Source organism: Coenobita brevimanus, chromosome 61 (genome assembly GCF_032717465.1).
Source record: "Coenobita brevimanus isolate Jiangsu-jjx chromosome 61, ASM3271746v2, whole genome shotgun sequence".
Classification (NCBI taxonomy): domain Eukaryota; kingdom Metazoa; phylum Arthropoda; class Malacostraca; order Decapoda; family Coenobitidae; genus Coenobita; species Coenobita brevimanus.
Window position 1 is genome coordinate 35,866,499 of NC_137014.1, and position 22,125 is coordinate 35,888,623.

General features: G+C 38.4%; 1 protein-coding gene across 1 annotated transcript; it reads right to left on the bottom strand.

The window, feature by feature from the left end:
- Positions 1 to 282: 282 nt before the first annotated feature.
- Arf4 (ADP-ribosylation factor 2) lies at positions 283 to 12,459 on the bottom strand. The gene is made up of 5 exons (XM_080275497.1): positions 12,327 to 12,459; positions 6,889 to 6,969; positions 5,962 to 6,143; positions 4,339 to 4,464; positions 283 to 2,050 (listed from the first exon to the last, which is right to left on the bottom strand). Exons 1-5 carry the CDS (start codon positions 12,391 to 12,393, stop codon positions 1,964 to 1,966), a joined length of 543 nt encoding a protein of 180 aa, XP_080131623.1. The 5' UTR covers positions 12,394 to 12,459; the 3' UTR covers positions 283 to 1,963.
- Positions 12,460 to 22,125: the final 9,666 nt, after the last annotated feature.

Consider the following 22,125-nt stretch of genomic DNA (forward strand, 5'->3'; position numbering starts at 1 on the left):
ATCAAACAAAATTTAGTACAGTATATACCAAACAAGTTTGTTAAAAGACCCCAACTGAACATCAGACAGAGCAACTAAGGTAATTGGATATAATGCCCTCAATTTGTTCACTCTATCAAAGTTTTACTGCACTATAAGAACTACTGTGAGCTAATTTGTATCATGCTTAATGGCAATTTTAAACACCAGAAAATCAGTCATGAAATATATCGGCACTTCAACCATTTTGGTGTTCTAGGACATACTGTACCGCAAAGTCTGTCAATCTTCAGAAACAAGAAATTGTCAATTATGTTTATTAAGAAGTTACAAACTGACATACCATCTTCCTCTCAGTGAAGCAAAAAACAAGACACTAGCTGAGAGTAACAGGAATGTAGCCTATGCTGGGTGGCTTCCTCTTTTCCTCATTTTTTTAACAATATCCTACAGGACTAAAAGAGAAAAATATAGATATCATGATAATGCTAAAGGGCTGAAAAGAAATATAAGATACACACTGAGAAAACATGAGAAATTTTCTCATAAGAGGTTGAATCTAGTTATGACTATTCACTAATACCAACATGAAATATATAAATGTTATTTCCTTTTTTTTAATGCCACCATAAAATCTATTTACATTTATGATTCGAGCAACCCAAGCACTCATTCTTAGCAAAATATACATACTACATTAGTTAACCCTTTTGCCTTCTATGGATGCATTAAGACATGTTGCTCAGGCTTTCACTATTTTATTCAACTGTGTGAATTCTCCTGCTCAGAGGGTTGGAAACGTCTTGATTAACCCTTGCAATGGTTGTAATTTCCTCACCTGGATAAATAGTCTGCATTTAGCAAGAATATACTCAAGGGCATCTATGATGGCAAAAGGGTTAAGGAAGTGCCCTAGAACTTACAATTTTAGTCTTTATACCATAAACTTTGGGTGGGTGAGAAGAAACCTACTGAATCTAGCATGATGCCCCTGACAATAAAATGTTTTGTTAGGTCAGCATTCAACATGGTACAATATTTCTACTATACATCTTTTACACACACACACACAAACACACACACACACACACACACACACACACACACACACACACACACACACACACACACACACACAAACAAGGGGAGGAGGGGACAGGCAGAGAGCGTTCAAGGAAAGAGAAACTGAAAAATGATCAAGCAGGAACTGAGTGATGAATCATTTAATTTATAAATGGATATAGAATCAGGCATATTAAGTAAAGAAAGAACAGAGTTGGTAAACAAAGATGCGAATTTAATATTAGTTGAAAAACAATGAGATTACTGGATACTGGGCTGAAAACAAGAGACAGAGATAAAATGTAAAATCAACAACAACTTGCAATGTTGAAATCATAATTGAGGAAGTATAAACTGTGATCAAGAACCAGAGGGAAAGACCATAATAAAAAAAAAGCAAGAAATGAAGAAGAAATTAGCTACAGGCAAAGGTCAGCTACGTCAATGAATGATGGAAATATGAGTTTGAAGAGTACACAGGAAAAGAGCTTCTACTTAAACATCTGATATACTTAAAACACTAATTAAACAGTAAAATAAAACCAAACACTTGTCGCAGTCAGCCTTACAAAAACTCACATGGCATCCTCCACTATGTCATGAATCAAAATACAAAATCTTGCACAAGTATCTTTTCAGGTGAGTTATTAAAAAAATCAACAATAAATAATCTCCCTATGGAGTGCAGGCTGGTAGTGAGGGTTGGGGATCTGTAGAACCAGATGGGACAAAAGGTGACAGAATACAGAGGGAGAGACTGAGAGCGGTGTATGGCTGCAAGGAAAAAGGGAAGAGATGGGTAGATGGACAGTGAATTGGGAAGTGGGACGAGGTGTGGGACTGAGGATCATGTTGGGGTACAGGGGTTAAAAAGGACTGAGGGATGTGCAAAAAGTGAGATACCAGTAGTCGGGTTGGGCAATTACTTCTTGGACAACTCATTGGACAGCCAATCGAGCCCTTCATACAAACCTTGGCCCTGCACTGCACACGTCGCCTGAATGTACCACTGTGGAAAGTACAAAAAATTGTTAACTGGCATTGTCACATACATAAACAATAATCTAAATACAACTTATACATGGGAGATAAGATGGAAAGGAAAAATGAGGCGTCATCCTCATCCCACCTCCAATTTCCACCAAGGAAATTAGGTATGGCTGAATCTATGAACAAAGAGGGAAGAACAAAAATACAGGAAAACTCTCAATCTGTGTGCCCCATGAAATGGTGCACAAAATTCCTAAATCATCACTCAAACCTTATCAATCCTAGCATTTACCTAAAAATAAAAAAGCAGCTGCCATCTCTCCACCTAAAACAGTTGCAACAGTAGACTGACACTAGAATATGATGCTAAACATAAAGTGCTATGGAAAGGATATTTTACTCGGCCACTGAGCTATGTACAATACCCAACAAAAGGATGAAAATCTGTGCCATGTTAAGGTAAACTACAGGTGAAAAGGAGATGCTGAACCCTTGTCATATTCATCTCCATTCATGCTTCACCTATTCATTTCCATTCTTTGTCACTTCCTCAGCTCCAACATCATAACTTCTCTTCTATCATACCCACTTTTGCATCTAACCATTTCAGTTCTTTCACTCTCTTAACTTCCTCAACTTCCATACCTCACTTTTTCACACATTCTTTTACTGACCCATTCACCTCCTTGGCTTATCATGCTACCTCACACTTTCAAACTCACTTAACTGGTCTATACCATTTTCACTATTGCCATACTCTACATATGAACATACCATCTAAACACACATTCTTCTATTACAACCATCACTTTACTCTTATCTACAATTACTTTTTAACTTTGTGACTCTAAGACAGCCACCAATATTCATACTAGACAGCAATGATCCTGCACAGTATCATTTGGCCATGGCAGGTTTTAGAACAAAACCTTCTATTTACTGGCTTAGAGGAATAATTCCCATTTAGCCCAGAACTCCTATCCAGGGTTTGATCAGGTACCCAACCCACTCCGGCAAAAATAAAGGCCACACTGATGTTCAAAAACATCAGCTTGGCACTGAACACTACTTGGAATTGCATGCATCCACCAGCAATTTGCTGTTATTCTCTCATCCAGTACTCATATCCCCCTCTAAGAATGGAAAACGGAGGAATGACAGAAGACAAGCCCCCCCCCCCCCAATACATTTTGGAAATGTTTCATGTTGTCCTGGACTGACCTTTTCCACCTTATGGTTGTTTTTCACACTGCACAGTCTCCCACAACATTCCAGACAAGGTCCCAACCCTGAAGTCCCTTCTGTAACTGCCTCACTATAAAACTAGCATCTATCATACTCCTACCCAGCATAAATCTAATTTGCATCCTCATGGTCAACCAGACTCCTCCTACAGCTTTAATTAAATGTTCTAAGAACTTTCCAGCCCTACAGCTGCCACTCTCATATCCAACTACCTTCCCCTTACCAACATTCTTAATCAAACTTCAGTCAGTCATCTGGCATCAAATCCTCCTTCACAGATGTGATGGTTAAGCTACTTAAAATCTCAGCACCTGAATTCCCTGAAGCTTTCAACATTTCAGTGGCTAACTCAGAGCTTCTGAGTGCTCTGTCATTCATTTTACCCATAACTTCATTCACACAGCCACTTTCAGACAGGGGAGTAGGAGGGGGGACATTTAGATTAAGCTGAAAAGTAAGAGTGTAGGGACAGATCCCTCCAAGCTGCCCCTTGAAACTATGTAAATCTCAATCTTTGGTTTTGATTAATAACTTGGGCCTGTCTGCTACAAAAACAGTTTGTCATTTTTTGTAATTTTCTTGCATGTTTTGTTATAAATGTTATATTAATGAGGACATGACATGTTAAGGTATTGCTGCTAGTATTGTTTTAATTAAGGTTCATTTCTATTAAATTCATCCTATGTAAGCTGTGACCAGAAGGTGTGTGATGATTGCATGTTTAGGCCAAAATCAGCATTCTGACCTGGCAAATGGAATGTTGTTATACTCCTCTGAATAAGCCCTTCTGTAATTTTAGATCTTGCACAGCAATATTGGTTTATATAATAATGGACTACGTGGTTTGCTTGATAGAAAGAATGGAATGATTATGGCCTTCCTACAAATATCTGAAGTTTAGTCCAAGAATAGCCAAAACTTTCAGTAAGGAATTAATGGTAAGGGATTATACTCCAAGTCTACGTTTGTAATCAGGTATGTTCTTGTTACTTCAGAATTTAATGAGATTTTTAGTATTCACACAACCTACAAAATACAGTGCTATTCAAAGAAATTACATACCCTTCTGTTGCGTAACTGATTGAGGGCTAGGCGATCTGTGAGTTCTGCTGCAGTCATGGCATTTGGAAGGTCTTGCTTGTTTGCAAACACCAACAGAACTGCCTCACGGAGCTCATCTTCATGCAACTGGAAAGAACAAAGTGAGTGCTGGTCACTGGTCAGTCTGATAAAGTTAATCCTCTGTTCATGTGGCAAATGTGTTACCTGATAACTATGTTACCAGTACAGTACACATGGACACCATGAGAGTGAGCCCCTTCAATACTTTGTTCATAATGCTCTCATCCTACTTCTGCACCCTGCCCAAATCGTTTATTACAGCAAATTACGTGCTGGAGAGGGCTGCCTTTGGAGCAGTAGCATCAATAAACAGTGCCCAGTTATACAAACACCCTTCATTTCCTATCCCCCAAAAGGAAGATGGAAAACTGCAGGGAAATGGCAATTTTAACTTGCAGTCCACTAGGCTCACATCCATACAAGCCCAGGGCAACAACAACTGGGTTATGATGATGATGATGGACACTCCAGACTCACTGGCCTTTTTTTTTTTTTTTTTACAATGTAGTGTTGCTGGAAAGATTGGAAAATTTTGCACAATCACTGCAACATTTAAATTAAAAGAACTTGAAACTGTAATGACAAAGGCACATGATAACAATAACGAATATACGAAAGGTCAACAGATCTTATTCATATCTAATAAGCTTTTATACAGTAAACTCTCAATTATCCACTGTCGCAATATCTGGCACCGAAACAGGAAGCAATCGGCAGTTCTATGCAATATCTGGTGGCAAGGCACATCATCTGGCTCAAACATACAGTACTAGTCAACCAGCGCCCAGGAAAAGAATGCATTCCGGAAGCGGTCTACCAAGTTCACTGAGCCTACTGTCGCTCTCTCATGCTCTCTCGTGGATCTCACACAGTGAAGATGTATCTATGCACTCTGCTCTTGTGACCACACGGTGACAAAACCCTTGTGCTCTGACTTATTCTGTGGCCTCCCATGCCTCACTCGCTTTGTTGGAAAGCCTGTGGCCTCTCAGTGCTTCGTGTCCTAGTGCTCTATTGTGATTCTGAAATTACTGTACACGTAATTACTGTCACTAGACCACTAGGCCACACAGAATTAAGTACACTGTACTGAACTGCATGGTGTACAACTGTACACTCCACTGATGCCAACAACAGGTGAGTAGCTATATAGTACACAATGTACCGGTACTGGATAACTGCACTGTATCAATACGGTATTGTATTTTATGCTTAATTTTCATCTTTTACTCACGAGCAAGCTTTTAGGATACAGAGATGAGACAGTAACACACTATCCGACAACACCAAACGTTAAGCCGATGGGGGGTAGCATACAATATCTGACGTTCTGCAATATCCGGCATTTGGGTTGGCTGTATTACACTGGAGAATTGAGAGTTTGCTGTATTTCAGAAAAAACTGAACCCACTTTATACCGGACTAAAATATTTTGGTTGTAAATTCACAAACCCAGATAAGTTATACCATCAACTTTAAGACCACCAAAATAATCAATCTGTCCAAAAGGAAACTGATGCATTTTTGATGACTCCCCTTGAGAAATATACCATTTACACTTACCATTTTTGACAGTTCGTCAGCAGCCTCTGTGATACGCTCTTTATCATTACTGTCCACCACAAAGATGAGTCCCTGAGTGTTCTGGAAGTAGTGCCTCCAGAGCGGCCGAATCTTGTCTTGCCCTCCAACATCCCAAACAGTGAAACTGATGTTTTTGTATTCGACAGTTTCTACATTGAAACCTGTGAGGTGGGGAAAAAAGTGAGATATGCAGTTACGGGAAAAATCAGATGAGTAGTTATGGGGAAAAAAAGGGAATGTAAGAGGGTTTGGAATAAAAACATTATAGGTATGCAGTTATAGGAAAAAAATTAAGATGAGCAGTTATAGGAAATGAGAGCAAAAAAGATCTGATAAGCACTTATCAGGAATAGTAAAATGGGCAGTTATGGGAAAAAAAGTAAGATGAGCAGCTATGGGAGCAGGGCCACAGAATGAAAAGAGCGAGTCAAATACATGATGATTTGATACTGTAAAGTACAGTAATGTGCAAGGCCAGCTACCAGGCCTTGGCTCCATGTCTCTCCCATGGCTTATTGTACCTCCCAAGATCATAGCAACCACCTACCTGCTATCTTTTGGTGGTCTAATGGGTATTAATCCGTCCCCAGTAGTGACCTGGGACTATGTAGGGCAGGGGATCATGTTCCTTGAGACAGACCCATGCTCCAGCTGCATACCCTATGTCAGAGGTGTGAATGATGAATGTCCAACAAGGGGTCATAGTGCACTGCACCATGTTATGGGGTACAATAACCCTCTTTTCTCATCATAGTGTTGGTTCATTTCAGCAAATATGCCATGTGTAAGATGTATACAGAACCTAACCCTCCTGTAAAAGGAAGGCCAAATGTGCTGACTAAATAATGCTTTAAAACAGCCTGCTTGATTTACAGATACTAAGGTCTGTTACTCTAGGATACTTACCTATAGTTGGAATTGTGGTTACGATCTCTCCCAATTTCAGCTTGTACAAAATTGTTGTTTTCCCAGCAGCATCAAGTCCCACTGGAAGATAAAAAAATAAATAAATAAAATAAATAAATACATAAATAAACCCAATCAGCAATCTTATTGTACTGAAAATTGACACCAAATCCAACTTTCTAAATTTTTATAATGGGTCACTCAATGGAAATGTCATCCTTTAGTGTCAATACCAGAATTGATCAAAAATACAAAAATTATATTTCATTTTAAAGCTTAAACACTGAATTTTATGAATCTGCACGGAAAAAGTTTCTAAACTGTCTACGGAGAGTCAGGCGTTAAAAAATGTCATACCATCTTAAGGAAGAAAATTCATGCTGAAATTAGTGATTTTCTTATCATCATTGACCCAAGCAGCCTGTGTATTACTAATATTACAAGCAGCAAGACATGAAAGAAAGTGAAGCTTCAGATCTCCGATCCATCTGCCTAACAAATCGGTGGTTTTGTGGGGGTATGGAGGGAGAGTTGGTGGGTGGACGTGTGCGATTAACCTCCCCTCAGGTGGCCCAGACTACCCTGTCCCCTTATTAGTGTTCACTGCTGTACTGGTTCATTAAACAACCAAGAAGTTGTCTACACATAATGAACTGAGGTCATTGACTTGGTGCCTGAAGAGGGCATGATCAAAGGTGAAGAGGGCATGATCGAAGTTAAGTACCTTAGAAATCAACTGAGTGGGCCATACAGTTTCATTTCCCTGACAACCCAGACAGAGATGAGACAGCAAAGGACAGGTTGTGCAGGCTTTGCCAATTCCCCAAGTATCAAGAGTAGTACATACATTCAAACGAGTGTCTTTTCCCTCCTTGATCAACTAGTCAATGCTGATGTCATACTGTTGATGTCACTTGAATATGTTGTCACTTAAACAGGAATTGTCTTCTGGTTAGTTCATTTAACTGTTCATCATCTCATCCAGTGCTGCCCCATGAGGCGCTTAGGAGCCCAGGGTTAGGCAATTTGGTCCTGACATTTAAGATGAGAGTGACCAGCCTCATTCATCCCTGAATGGCATTACGTGAGCAGTAAACCCCAACCACCCGTTGGATATAAATCTGCACTGGCTCAATCAAACTGGAGCACCTTAATTGCCCATTAAACCCCCAGGCACCAAAATCTGGTTATATGTTTATCACCCAGCATAGTAAATGGTTTCCTGGTGTACAGGAAACCATTTGGCCTGTCACTCAGTGTAAAGTCACCCATAGACAGAAGGAAGAGGGAAGAATGAAGAATGGAATGACAGAAGAGGAAGGATGGAAAGATAGATGGAAGAGAGGAAAGGGTAGGCACCTGAGAGCAGAACTACACTGAGTGAGTGGATGGTAAGAGTCCCCATCAATCACTTTCTGGTTAGTTTATATAGATTTCACATCAGTACACATTTTGCTTATGTCTGAGATACTTTTAATTACTGTAACTGTAATAAGAATTGATTGTAAAATTATATTTCAATAAAAATCAAACAAGTAATGTTTCTCACTTTTTGGGTAATGTGTCTCATGGTTACATTTTCCTCAACAGCGCAACAATTATTAGAAATAATCATATTTGCTGGGTATGGTTATGATCCTTAACTACTGACACATTATTGACATGAAGCACTCCATGATTAAACCAGTCAAATCAATGACTTATTGAAATTACTTATGCCAATTATAAGGGGGGTAGCATCGCGGTAACGCTCCTCATGCAACTTCCAAAAATCTATATAGCATCCAAATATATAAGCAATGCGACTATGGTATAATGTCGGGTAAGTGTTGGTCAAATAGCACGCAAAAACCATTTGTTTATACTTCATACTTATGCAGATATAACTGAAAGTAGTTCAATATCTTGTCCCTGAATGTAACATTCTTCATGACTGAATAATCATAATGAATAATGCATTTTTTTTTTTTCTACCCTATCAATCCAATGACATATTTTTTGTTTAGTCTTACTGCTACCAGATGATTTTGTTCAGCTTAGGAGAACCTGTAGATAGGTATGCAGTTAATGAAGGCTTTAACCCCTCCAGTTCACAGTCCATCTAAGGTGAATAAAATCAATCAGTTTTCTAATGCTTATTATTGTCAAAAATGCTATATATATTTCATTTTAAAGCTTAAACACTGAATTTTATGAATCTGCACGGAAAAAGTTTCTAAACTGTCTACAGAGAGTCAGGCGTTAAAAAATGTCATACCATCTTAAGGAAGAAAATTCATGCTGAAATTAGTGATTTTCTTATCATCATTGACCCAAGCAGCCTGTGTATTACTAATATTACAAGCAGCAAGACATGAAAGAAAGTGAAGCTTCAGATCTCCGATCCATCTGCCTAACAAATCGGTGGTTTTGTGGGGGTATGGAGGGAGAGTTGGTGGGTGGACGTGTGCGATTAACCTCCCCTCAGGTGGCCCAGACTACCCTGTCCCCTTATTAGTGTTCACTGCTGTACTGGTTCATTAAACAACCAAGAAGTTGTCTACACATAATGAACTGAGGTCATTGACTTGGTGCCTGAAGAGGGCATGATCAAAGGTGAAGAGGGCATGATCGAAGTTAAGTACCTTAGAAATCAACTGAGTGGGCCATACAGTTTCATTTCCCTGACAACCCAGACAGAGATGAGACAGCAAAGGACAGGTTGTGCAGGCTTTGCCAATTCCCCAAGTATCAAGAGTAGTACATACATTCAAACGAGTGTCTTTTCCCTCCTTGATCAACTAGTCAATGCTGATGTCATACTGTTGATGTCACTTGAATATGTTGTCACTTAAACAGGAATTGTCTTCTGGTTAGTTCATTTAACTGTTCATCATCTCATCCAGTGCTGCCCCATGAGGCGCTTAGGAGCCCAGGGTTAGGCAATTTGGTCCTGACATTTAAGATGAGAGTGACCAGCCTCATTCATCCCTGAATGGCATTACGTGAGCAGTAAACCCCAACCACCCGTTGGATATAAATCTGCACTGGCTCAATCAAACTGGAGCACCTTAATTGCCCATTAAACCCCCAGGCACCAAAATCTGGTTATATGTTTATCACCCAGCATAGTAAATGGTTTCCTGGTGTACAGGAAACCATTTGGCCTGTCACTCAGTGTAAAGTCACCCATAGACAGAAGGAAGAGGGAAGAATGAAGAATGGAATGACAGAAGAGGAAGGATGGAAAGATAGATGGAAGAGAGGAAAGGGTAGGCACCTGAGAGCAGAACTACACTGAGTGAGTGGATGGTAAGAGTCCCCATCAATCACTTTCTGGTTAGTTTATATAGATTTCACATCAGTACACATTTTGCTTATGTCTGAGATACTTTTAATTACTGTAACTGTAATAAGAATTGATTGTAAAATTATATTTCAATAAAAATCAAACAAGTAATGTTTCTCACTTTTTGGGTAATGTGTCTCATGGTTACATTTTCCTCAACAGCGCAACAATTATTAGAAATAATCATATTTGCTGGGTATGGTTATGATCCTTAACTACTGACACATTATTGACATGAAGCACTCCATGATTAAACCAGTCAAATCAATGACTTATTGAAATTACTTATGCCAATTATAAGGGGGGTAGCATCGCGGTAACGCTCCTCATGCAACTTCCAAAAATCTATATAGCATCCAAATATATAAGCAATGCGACTATGGTATAATGTCGGGTAAGTGTTGGTCAAATAGCACGCAAAAACCATTTGTTTATACTTCATACTTATGCAGATATAACTGAAAGTAGTTCAATATCTTGTCCCTGAATGTAACATTCTTCATGATTGAATAATCATAATGAATAATGCATTTTTTTTTTTCTACCCTATCAATCCAATGACATATTTTTTGTTTAGTCTTACTGCTACCAGATGATTTTGTTCAGCTTAGGAGAACCTGTAGATAGGTATGCAGTTAATGAAGGCTTTAACCCCTCCAGTTCACAGTCCATCTAAGGTGAATAAAATCAATCAGTTTTCTAATGCTTATTATTGTCAAAAATGCTATATATATTTTGCTGTGGAGGGGACTGAAGGGAAGAAAATGGCAAAACGGCTTTTCCGATAAAAACTACCATAAAAAACATTGGAAACACATGAAAATAGATCAGAAAAACAAGTCAAAACAAAAACTGAATAACATTTAGTAGAAATCACACCTGGAATCCAGGTATTTTAAAATATTTTCTGATTGGATCTCACCATTTTGGCAAACACCTTTTTTTCCTCAAGAAACTTGCTGCAAATGGTCCCTGGAGATATTAAAGGCCTCCCAAGGGAAATTTATGAATTAATGACCCCAAGGGGGAAGTAGCTAAATGGCAACTGAAGTACAGTATTACCGAGGAAAAGTCAGCAAATGGTGAGATATAAACAAAAATTTCAAAATACATGAATACTTCTTGTGGCTTCTACTAAATATTTACCCAAAATTAATTGGAAAAGAGAGAGAAAAAAAAGTTGTATTATCAAAACTACTGTAATTCTGACAAAAAAATCAATACATCGTAAGTACCGTACACCAATCACGCAGAAAACCTTCAGTTTTCATTTAAAAAAAAAAAAAAAACTATAAAAATTAAACTAAATCACAAATGATACTAAACAAACCAAACATTAGCTACCGGTACTGCAACAAGATCTAACCTAAATGCGAAAGCCACATATTTCAGTCATAACTTATGCCATAGGGGGAAAAAAATCAGTTAAACTGTCTTGCAACATTTTGTATGTTTAACATTAATAAGGCTGCAAAAATAAACATAATACCAAAAATACCTGTGACATGAATTTTTAAAAATGCAATGGGCTACCTTATGCAGTAAACAGAAAAATTAAAAACACAACATTTTTCATGAACACACTAACTTTATAAAAATAATGGGGGTGCCATTTGGCTACTATCATTTTTCTAGAATACCATTTATACAGTACTGGCTAACACAGCTGAAAAATATTTTGAAGACGACCAGTACCTATGTAGAATCATAGGTATGGTGTACTTTAGAGTATATACTGAACATACAACATACCCTATTACACTACTAAATCTCCCCAACTGCGGTGACACTTCCATTCTTCAAAATTACCACCACTTAATGATTACGAATAATCTTTCCGGAGCACAGACACTCACTGAGCAAAACACAACTTGACCACTCTTAAGAAACAACTGTCATACTGGGAGCCACGTTCACCCTTCCTAACATCAGTCACACCATCCATCACCATGAACAACTCCATCATTCAAAATACTTGTTACACTTTGCTACTGTCACATTCAGGCACAGTATTTACAAGCAAAGTTCTTCAGTTAAACGTCATGACAACAAAAGTCAGATGACAGGCGGATGAGAACCGGTCCTCGGTTTCACCAAATCTCCTACTCACCCATTAATATCCGCATCTGCTTTTTCCCAAACAATCGGGAAAACACGGTTGACAGAGTTAGGCCCATTTTTCGCAGTAATTCAAGGTACTGTCAAACTGCTGCCACGTTAGTGCCTTCGGTCGTGACGTCAACTGACCGCTTAGCCAAGAATTATGGGTAATCCAGCTGGTCCTAACTCGAGACTTCAAATTAATAAAACTTGATTCTTAACTTACTGAAAATAAAGAACTGAACCTAAACAATAGATCAAATCAATGACGTACTGGTATATTGCAAAACATTAACAAAATGAAAAGAATCTTTACACAACTGACAAAGAAAACTCGACTTGCGTGACAAAACAACTACTTTCATTTTTAGCATAATCAGTAAGTCTTTACTAAAGTAAAATGGCCTATCATTTTAAAATTAACAACGATAAACCCAAGAATACTATTCCAACCTACCATGCAATGTCCTTCAAATGAGAAGTCGATATGAGACTTTGTTGTATTTAGCAATGGTTCTGCCATGAGCATCATTATGATGTGGGGGTAACAGTTTTGCCTGCTAATGGTGGGACAAAAGTAAAACCCACCAAATTTGTTATTTTTTCATCACAGACCCTTGGTGGGCACCCTATAATCCCATCACCTTCAACCCTCCAATCTCCATTATGGTCCCAAAAGCTTCCTCCTAAACCACTCATCCTTCTTGCCATTACAACATTCATACCCTATACACGAAGTACAGTATGAAATCTCGTCCCAGCATCCTACTTGACTCATGCTGATTTGAAGGAGCTGATGAGAATCAAGAAAGCTATCATTCATGCACCCTTTTCCTGAAAGAAAAATGGGGAGAAACAAGTCACACAGGGACATACCTCTTCCCGTAGTCGCATTCATCCATGCCAGAGACTCGTACCTCAGACTCAACCACTGCCTCTTATTTCCGAAATCCCTACCTGCCCATCAAACCAAAATGCACTCTGTCCTGCTCCCTGCACCTAATTTTAACCCCTCTCCCCCTCCAAAATTTTTCCTTCTCCCATTCCCTTCAGCATCACCCTTTATTTTACCCAGACCACCCTGCCTTCTCACCAAACACCATCTAAACAACACCCTCAATCCAACAACGCAATTCTAAATCACTTTTCTTACGTACCTCACCATCTTCAAGAATCACCCTATCGTTACCTAAAACCAATCCATCCACATCCCTCCCCCTTTAGGGTCATACGACACAAGCTCATTCATTCTTCCGGTTGCTAGATGTATCATTGTTGATGTCCTCATATGACACTCAATTCCATCCCAACTAACCTAACACTACAAAGCACCACTTACCAATCAACATTTTGCTCAGTTGTCCCCAGGTGGATGATTATTTCAGCTAGAATTTCCTATAGCACTGCAACATGGTAAATGACTGCAACCATTTCATGCCATACCTGATCTTGTCAGCTCTCATATCCCCAATAAAGATCAACCTCTCACTCCGGCATAACCCACTGTTCTCTCTCACAATTCCACTACACTCCTGGATCTACCTACCCACAACTATGTTCACTTTCCTATTCTCTATTTTCATCCAACACCTCCCTACTCCCTGGCATTTAAATCAATTATAAAACCCACCTTACTTTAGCTACGGTACATTTCTGCCTTGGTCATTGCAAAAGATCTAATTAGGTCCCACCACCCATTTTTTTTTTCAAGTTATAACTTTGTCAACACAATCCTGCTCCTTTCTGATGATTACCTCACAGAAGATTGCCATCAGTGTAAGTCTCTAAATGGCTGTCTTCATGGGCATCTTCCCCTGTCAACTCACTCACCTACTACGACTTCAGCTCTGTTTTCCTGTGTATATGGAAGACTCCTTTGCAACATCACCATTTACTTTACCTTTTCTTTGTTCAGTTTGAGTCGGTCAAATAATGAGGCCAGCATCACACTGTCACATGGTGCCCTCCCTAGCATTGACTAGCTTACATATGGTGGTGCTGTGCATCCTGGGCAAAGCAGCTGTTGCATTCATCCAGGAACCAGGCTTCCTCATATTTCCCTACGCCTCACTATGGGAAGGACCTTGGTCTAACCCTGGTGAGGTGCTGTCTGTCACAAGGGGGCACTCGTTCCCTGCATGATGTATGCACTATATACTGCACCAGTAAGACAGTCCCAAAGCAGCAGCTCCTCACCTGTGATCAACAGGTCTGTTTGGCCAGACTAACTGGGGTTGAGCAAAAACAAGTCCATCTTCCTGAGTCTGTCCACACATCCATACAATCTGTGTATACACCAAATAAAAGATAAAAATCATATCTCCTAGGCTGATGCATGCATGCATGCTGGAGACTTTATAAACTATACGATGATGATACTTTTTTATTATTTTGTATTTTCACATTCTTGCACTATCCAATGTTTGTCATATTTGCCACAATAACTGCTGACTGTACTGTACAAAATATAAAGTAATAAATATAACCATGATCATAATGAAAAAAGGTAACTGGTCTGGCTATATACAGTACAAATTCTACTACTCTCATGTACAGTACAGTGTTTAGAACAGCTGCGAAAAGTACAAAACGTTATAAACATTAATATAAAACTACTCCTCTTGACTAGCAACAGACTTCAAAAATAAAAAATTTCACTCCACAGGTACACAGAGTTTGAAGTTTATATAAAAACTATGAATATATAAAACAATCAATGTTACAACACTAGCTACAGTAACAAAACACACAGATTCCAACCCTGTGCAGAGGAATAACTATCACTGTACTTATCACATTTACTACGCTACATGACACTATACAGCACTTCCACACAACTAACCTCCACTCTTACTGACTTATTGATTTACTGACTTTACAATACATTATTAATTCAGAAAAGATAAAACCAAATACTTATAATACTGCACCATTAACTATATGTAATATCTGATACCTACTAGTAATGAGTTTAATCCTTACTCTGCTGGTAGGGTCTTCCTGTGTGGAGAATTATCATTTACTTTTACATCCTCTATGGAAACCAACTTATACTATCAACGGACTGCAATGTCATCCAAACTGTTAAGTATAATGGTCAACAGAGGTACAGTACTTACTGCATGAACCGTATTCAACAAAGTTGTCATACTGACTGCAACAAACTGTACACAGTAATGTCTAAAAACATATATATGAAGCAAGTTCTTATATTTAGCACTTTTACATTTCTGGCAACGTACTGTACACTGTATCAATAAAGCAAAAAGACAATATTTGCACATCCATCTGTTGGTGATAACTTTCAGCAGTCAATGCTATAAATAGGTCATGAATAGTCCAGCTGCATCAGGCTTGTCTTAGAACAGTAACAGTGTGGTATCTAGTGGTACCACAAAGTTCCCATAAGTATATCAACTGCTAAAAATATTTCATCCATCACTGAGATTTACAAAACCATGCATCTGAGACACGAACATCAAGCATTGCAGAACGATGTTAAAGATTGGAATTACAATACCGAGTTTGATTTAGCTATAAACTTTTGCTGCCCTCAGTACCAGTAATACTTTCAACCATACCTTCATTATTTTTCTTAACTACTTCTTAGGAATGAGCAGTGCAAAATGTTCTTAAAAAATGATTTGACAGTACACAATTTGATTTTGTTACAAACCTTAGCTGCCCTGAGTATCGGTAATATTTACAATCATACCTTCATTATTTTTCTTAACTACCTCTTAAATACCTATGACTGATCATATAATAAATACTTTCAGCATATCACACTATTACACACATCATTAAGTGCAGGTACCATACATCTGGTTATATTACTAATTTAGATACTTAGGTATGATTATGCATTACACAACAGCACTAGTTATGTTAGTGATACTAAAATAGTTTCCACAATATGTTGCTGGTTTGAATGGTATGACAATGTGCACCAAAGCTCCGGTAATCTGGAAGACTATCAGGTACTAATGTAATTATCTGTATTTATAAGATACACTAATCAGCCACTGTGATATGCTACTGACTTTCGAATTTATGCAGTACAGTGCTGAACAGTATTCTATCTATCCATCTATTGCCAGACGCCTCAATCCCGTTTGGGGTGGCCACAAACAAATCGCCTCCAAGTCGCCCTGTCCCCCGCCATTTCACTGCCCTGCTCCCAACTCACACCCCCCTCTCTCATATACCTCTCCACCCCATCCCTCCATCTCATCCTCGGCCTCCCCCTTCCTCTTCCCCCCTCCACCTCACTCACATACACTCTTCGTCAGTCTTTCACCCTCCATCCTCTCCACATTCAGTATTCAGCATTATATTATCCAGTACTTATTCCTTTCCTCTTTACTGCAGAGCCAACTTACTACTGTAATTAAAATAAACACAAAAGTACTGTACTGTACTGAATGTGGGAGCTTCAAGGCCCTTCTCATAATGTATGGTGCAACTGGGTGGTATAGTAGTGTGTGTTCTGGCTTCACAGAAACAATTAGAGTTTATAGGAGAGTATCACCCTGTGTACGAAAATCATTACTAGTGGTGAGAGACAGATGGACAGAGCTGTTCCTAAAGATGTCCCAGCATCTACTTAAAAAAACATCATAAACTGTTAATAATAAGTGATTGTACTTACGTTCCCATTGGCTGAGTGATTAAACAGGGTTAAGGAACATTTCAAAACAAATTTAATGGCAGTACACATTGGCTCCCAGTTCAACCGTTAAGTGAATAGCAAATTTTGTACCTTTCTGAACGACAGTAGTTGAAAAATAAGTATCTTTTCTCAAAATAGAAGGCAATTCTGAATGGTAAAATATCTGACACACCAAGGATGAAAACTCAATTCATGACGTATATAAATCTGAGTATGACTTGAATGCGAGTTATCATGATCATCATTAAACTGGCAGGCCTTAAATATGACCTCTACCAATATGAAAGAAAGAAAAATAACTTACCATTTCAAAACATTTGCCACTATGGTCTGAAATGACTAAATACATATTGCAAAAAAATTTGCAAAAAGAAAATGAACTCAGATCTTATTCACTTATGTTCCAGTGTCATATTACATTATGAACTGCATACTTTTGATAATCTGGTTCACATCATGTATCATAAACAGTACAGCTTTAACGGAATATAAGACTTAATGAAATATATTATTCTAAAGGTGACTACAATTAAGCCCTAGTCCAAAGCTGCTGCTAATCATCATCATTTTTAGTTCCAAGTCTATTTTACATGTCACACAGGTTCAACTAACAGTACAGGGTGCTCAACCACCTTAATCCACCCCTCCTCCCAAACCGAGAAAATAAGAACCTATCCAATTCTGTTATACAAGCATAATATGTAACCTCTGGAATCTCACATCAAATCTTGTGTTGATTAACCAGTTTTTTTTTGTTTATTTGTTATATCGAGTTTTTCTGAAGTGGTGTGGATGGGTGAAAGTGAAAAGAATCAATGGATCTGACACATCATGGCAATCACTTTCCGTATCACAAAAGAACAACCACGGGGTCAATTCGGAATGGCAATATGGTATCCTGTGGTTGTTCTTTAGTGATAAGAAAAATGACTGCCATGATGTCAGATCAATCAAGTCTTCTGACTTTCACCTGTCCACATCACTAGAAAACTCATTCTGAAACAAAAGAAACTGCCTAATCAACAAAAGATTTGACATGTGAGATACCAATATACTACATAATCATCTTGTATGTGTAACATAATCAAGTGGGTTCTCATTTCATCTGGGGGAGGGGGGGGGGGCTATGGCAGTTGAACATCCTGTTCTCCACCTTGGTCTGTTTTGGACCATTTCTCTAGTAATATCTCTGAATCTGAGGTCAACATACTTAACCTAATCCCATGTCTTCCTTGGCTGAATACACTTTTCTCCAATACTTCAGAATATATTTTCAAACGACTAATCTGCATACTACTGCACTGCCAAAGAATACATATTACAGTATATATATAATTTTGTGGAAAATACATTAAAATAGTTTCAGATGCTCTACATTACTGAAATTAATCCACAGGAAGACAAAAATGAGTCCAGCATAAAACAAAGCACTGTAATAATGTGGCTTTAATGCTTTGTCATATTTTTCAATTGTATAATTTCTCTCTTAGTATTTATGATTTAACAATTTCCATTTTCATATTACAGTACCATCCTGCTGACTAAAAATATCACCCACAAATATGGTTATATTCTTAAGGGCTACAACATAATTTGTCAAGTAGCATATTAATCTGTAGAAAACATCACTTTAATATGTCATTCTACTGTACTGCATATCTACCAATCCCTGAAACCTATCAATGCTGCATACAGAAAAAAATATATACATACTCAAGACTACTGTACTATACAACTATATGAATGCTTACCTTATCCTGCACATATATATGAAAAACAATGGGAATTGACATCAAAAGGAAGGCTTGGACACCTCACACAACTGTTACAGAATTTTTCCTCAGCCAAGGCAAGTGGCAGAAACATTAAAAACAAAGGGCCAAACACTGGATCTGAGAGCTTCAAACTTTCGCTGCCCCAGTCAAACTCCTCATTCAACAAACGGTGTAATGCTCTCTCCATGCAACTTTAATATCCCCACTGTTCAACGCAACCCTTCCTTCAAAATTCTTCACACACTGCTTGCCTATGATATCCCTATTCTCCCTCTTCACCTGCTTTGCCACCTTAAATATCATATTCTTCCTTTCCACTCGATTCAGGTTATCAAGTAAAAAGTCTCTGTGACTCAGACTTCACCCTGTAAAACTCTTTTCTAGCCCTACTCTTGTCCGCCAAGTATTCCTCTCTGCTACCACCCTTCTTCCATTCCTGGCAAAGCCTTCTTTTCTCCTTCATTGAAGCTTTTACACCCTCATCCCACCACCAAGTTACTTTATGTCTTGGTAGGCCTCTTGTCCATCCAAATACTGTACTGGATCAGTAACTCTTGAGGGCTCTGTACTGGTCATTAACACTTCTGTCAACATCTTCCTGTTCAGCCACCACTATCCTCAACTCTCTATAGAAGGAATCCCTTACTCCTTGTTTTCTTCAGCTTCATATTTTCCTCCTAGGTGCACAGGTCCTCCTTTTCAACATCCGCTCCTTGAGCACCATGTCATATATCAATAACTTGCATTGCTGCACACACTCCTCGCTCCCTATAACTTTAACATCCCTCACTAACTTCCTATTAGCTCTCCTGACCAGGATTTAACCTATCTGGCTGCTATTTCCCCCTGACTCATATGTAATCAACCTACTCTCTCTTTTCCTAAAATGTGTGCTGCACACAGTCATGTTCATTGCCTCCCCAAATTCAAGTAACCTTTCCCCTTTCCTCATTTCTTATACCACATACATATCCCCCATATACTCTTCATATCCTTGAGCTGCTTCACCTACATGACCATTTAAGTCCCCTCCCAAAACCACAATCTCATCATCCCCCATACCACTTACTGTACTTGTCATCCAAAAATCTATCTTTCTCTACCTTATCCAAGCCTGCTTGTGGGACATACGCCAATATAAATGTAACCATTTTCCCAACGAGTGGGGAAAAATGGTCAATGAGTGTACCTTCGGAGATGAGGAACTGAACAGGGAAGCTGCCAGAGATCGAGCAGCACGGAGGATCGCCATTAGGTGACCAAGGCTGATGCATGCAAACATGCTGGAGCCTTCAAAAATGAAATGAAACAAAACAAATAAATAAAGCATGGCTGGGACTGTCTCATCCAACCCTTAGGGGATACTCTCATGCCTCGGTATATGTCAGTTTGGTGGGCGATAAATTGATGGAACAGTCAATTAAAAGTTATACCCAGTTCTGCAATAACAATGGCAGACTTTGTTTATATAATAATTGTGGTGGCCATGTACAAAAATCTCATGTGTACATGGTGCCTCCTGCACAAGCCAACAGTCAGACGTTTGAACCAAGATGGCCATCCGGTGTTTACATTAGCTGGGATAATCTCCCTTTATTCCAGTTAGTGCTTGCAAGGACACTGAGACACTATTGCTATCGGCAAATTACAGTACAATTGTGCAATGAATACTGAAAAGTGTGATACTGTGATAACTTTCTGAGTGTGAAATACTGAAATTTGACTTTAAAACCATGTATGGCATGACTGCTACCCCTAGTGGAAAGTGTGGTGCTGCTGAGGGCACTGAGGGCAAGACTAGCCTAATAGGGTTGAGTTTATTTAGATTTTAGGCTAAGTGACCCTTGACCTCCAAAACATCCCCAATGAGTCCATGTTATATAATTCATTCATTCATTCACCATCTAATCATCCTCAGTATATGACAATTTATAATGTGCTAAGTTTTCACTTAATGTAACCCCACCACATGCCAAGGCATGACTGTACATGGTTAAACAAACTGACATAAAATGACAAGTGTGAGGATGGATATTTTGCACTGTTAAATATGCTGATAAACACACGCTGTTATTCTTCTCTAATGTGCAAAAAGAATGAATATTTAACATCATTAATGATTTGTTAAGTGCTGTTCACTGACAATTTAAGAAATATGACTGAATTAAAACTCATATGTCTTAACTGCTGGTAACAAAATCATTATAAACCACTAATATGATTGACATCCACCTCTACTTACAGCAGCGACAATTAGACCGGTGACAGTCCACCTCGATATTCAGTAAAAACATCTGGTAACTTTGGCAGGAATGGCCACTCTGTCAATGGTAGAAAAAATTATCCATTATGAGCAAATATACAGTGTCTGTGAGAAAATTTTAATGAGGGAGGGCTGCAATAATACTGGTACAATGAGTCTCGTGAGTGAAAGTCCTACACACAAAATTCATCGAAGTCTAAACACTGCAAGTATTTCTTTTTGGTGCCAACAGCAATTTTCAAGCATTACTTTCATCAACACAGCTCAGCATACATGGGAGGTAAATTAAACTTGTATACCGTAAACTGGGGTGAATTCGGACGATTTTTTCATTTTTTTGTGCCATGTAATCTAGTTTTTAATTCAGTCCAAGATCTCAAGTACTGTATGTTGAGATAGTCCACTAGGGTATCGAATCATAGCAGTACAAAATTTAAAATGTTTCATATATAATTATAGCAAATATAGTAATGGGTGTCCGAATTTGTACTCAAACTTTGGTGAATTCGGACACACTGTATAAATTCGTACATAAATAGAAAATGAATGCATATGACTACCCTGGGTTCCCAGTTTAGTCTCGGCCGTATGTGGGGCCATTTCGGACACTCTGGGGCTTTTAAAAAAATGTTCTTCCAGTACAAAAATAATGCAACTCCCTGACAAAATAAGCTAATGACTATAATGAGATATGAACACAACAGCAATTTTATTTTTTTCCTTGGTTTAAATAAAACATATTAGAACACATCTAGATAAGATAAATCTAGCTACAAACCTTAGTACTGTATATGGAACAATCATTTCTTGACTAATAATTTCGTTTTTGGAAGACTGATGGATTATAAGTTACAGGTGATATTTAACATGATTATTTGGCTTTACCAGTTTTTTGCTTGCCTTTTTCACTATGATAAGGACCTTGATCTCCACCAGTTCTTTTCTTAAATGTTCGAGTCATTGGGTGACCTTGATTAAACAGGTAGTACCATAAAAGCTCAAGAGTATACCTGTAAATGATACATATGAACCCAATTACACACAGTATCCACATCTGGCAAATTATAAGCAATTGTACATTGTAAAAAGTGTTACTTTT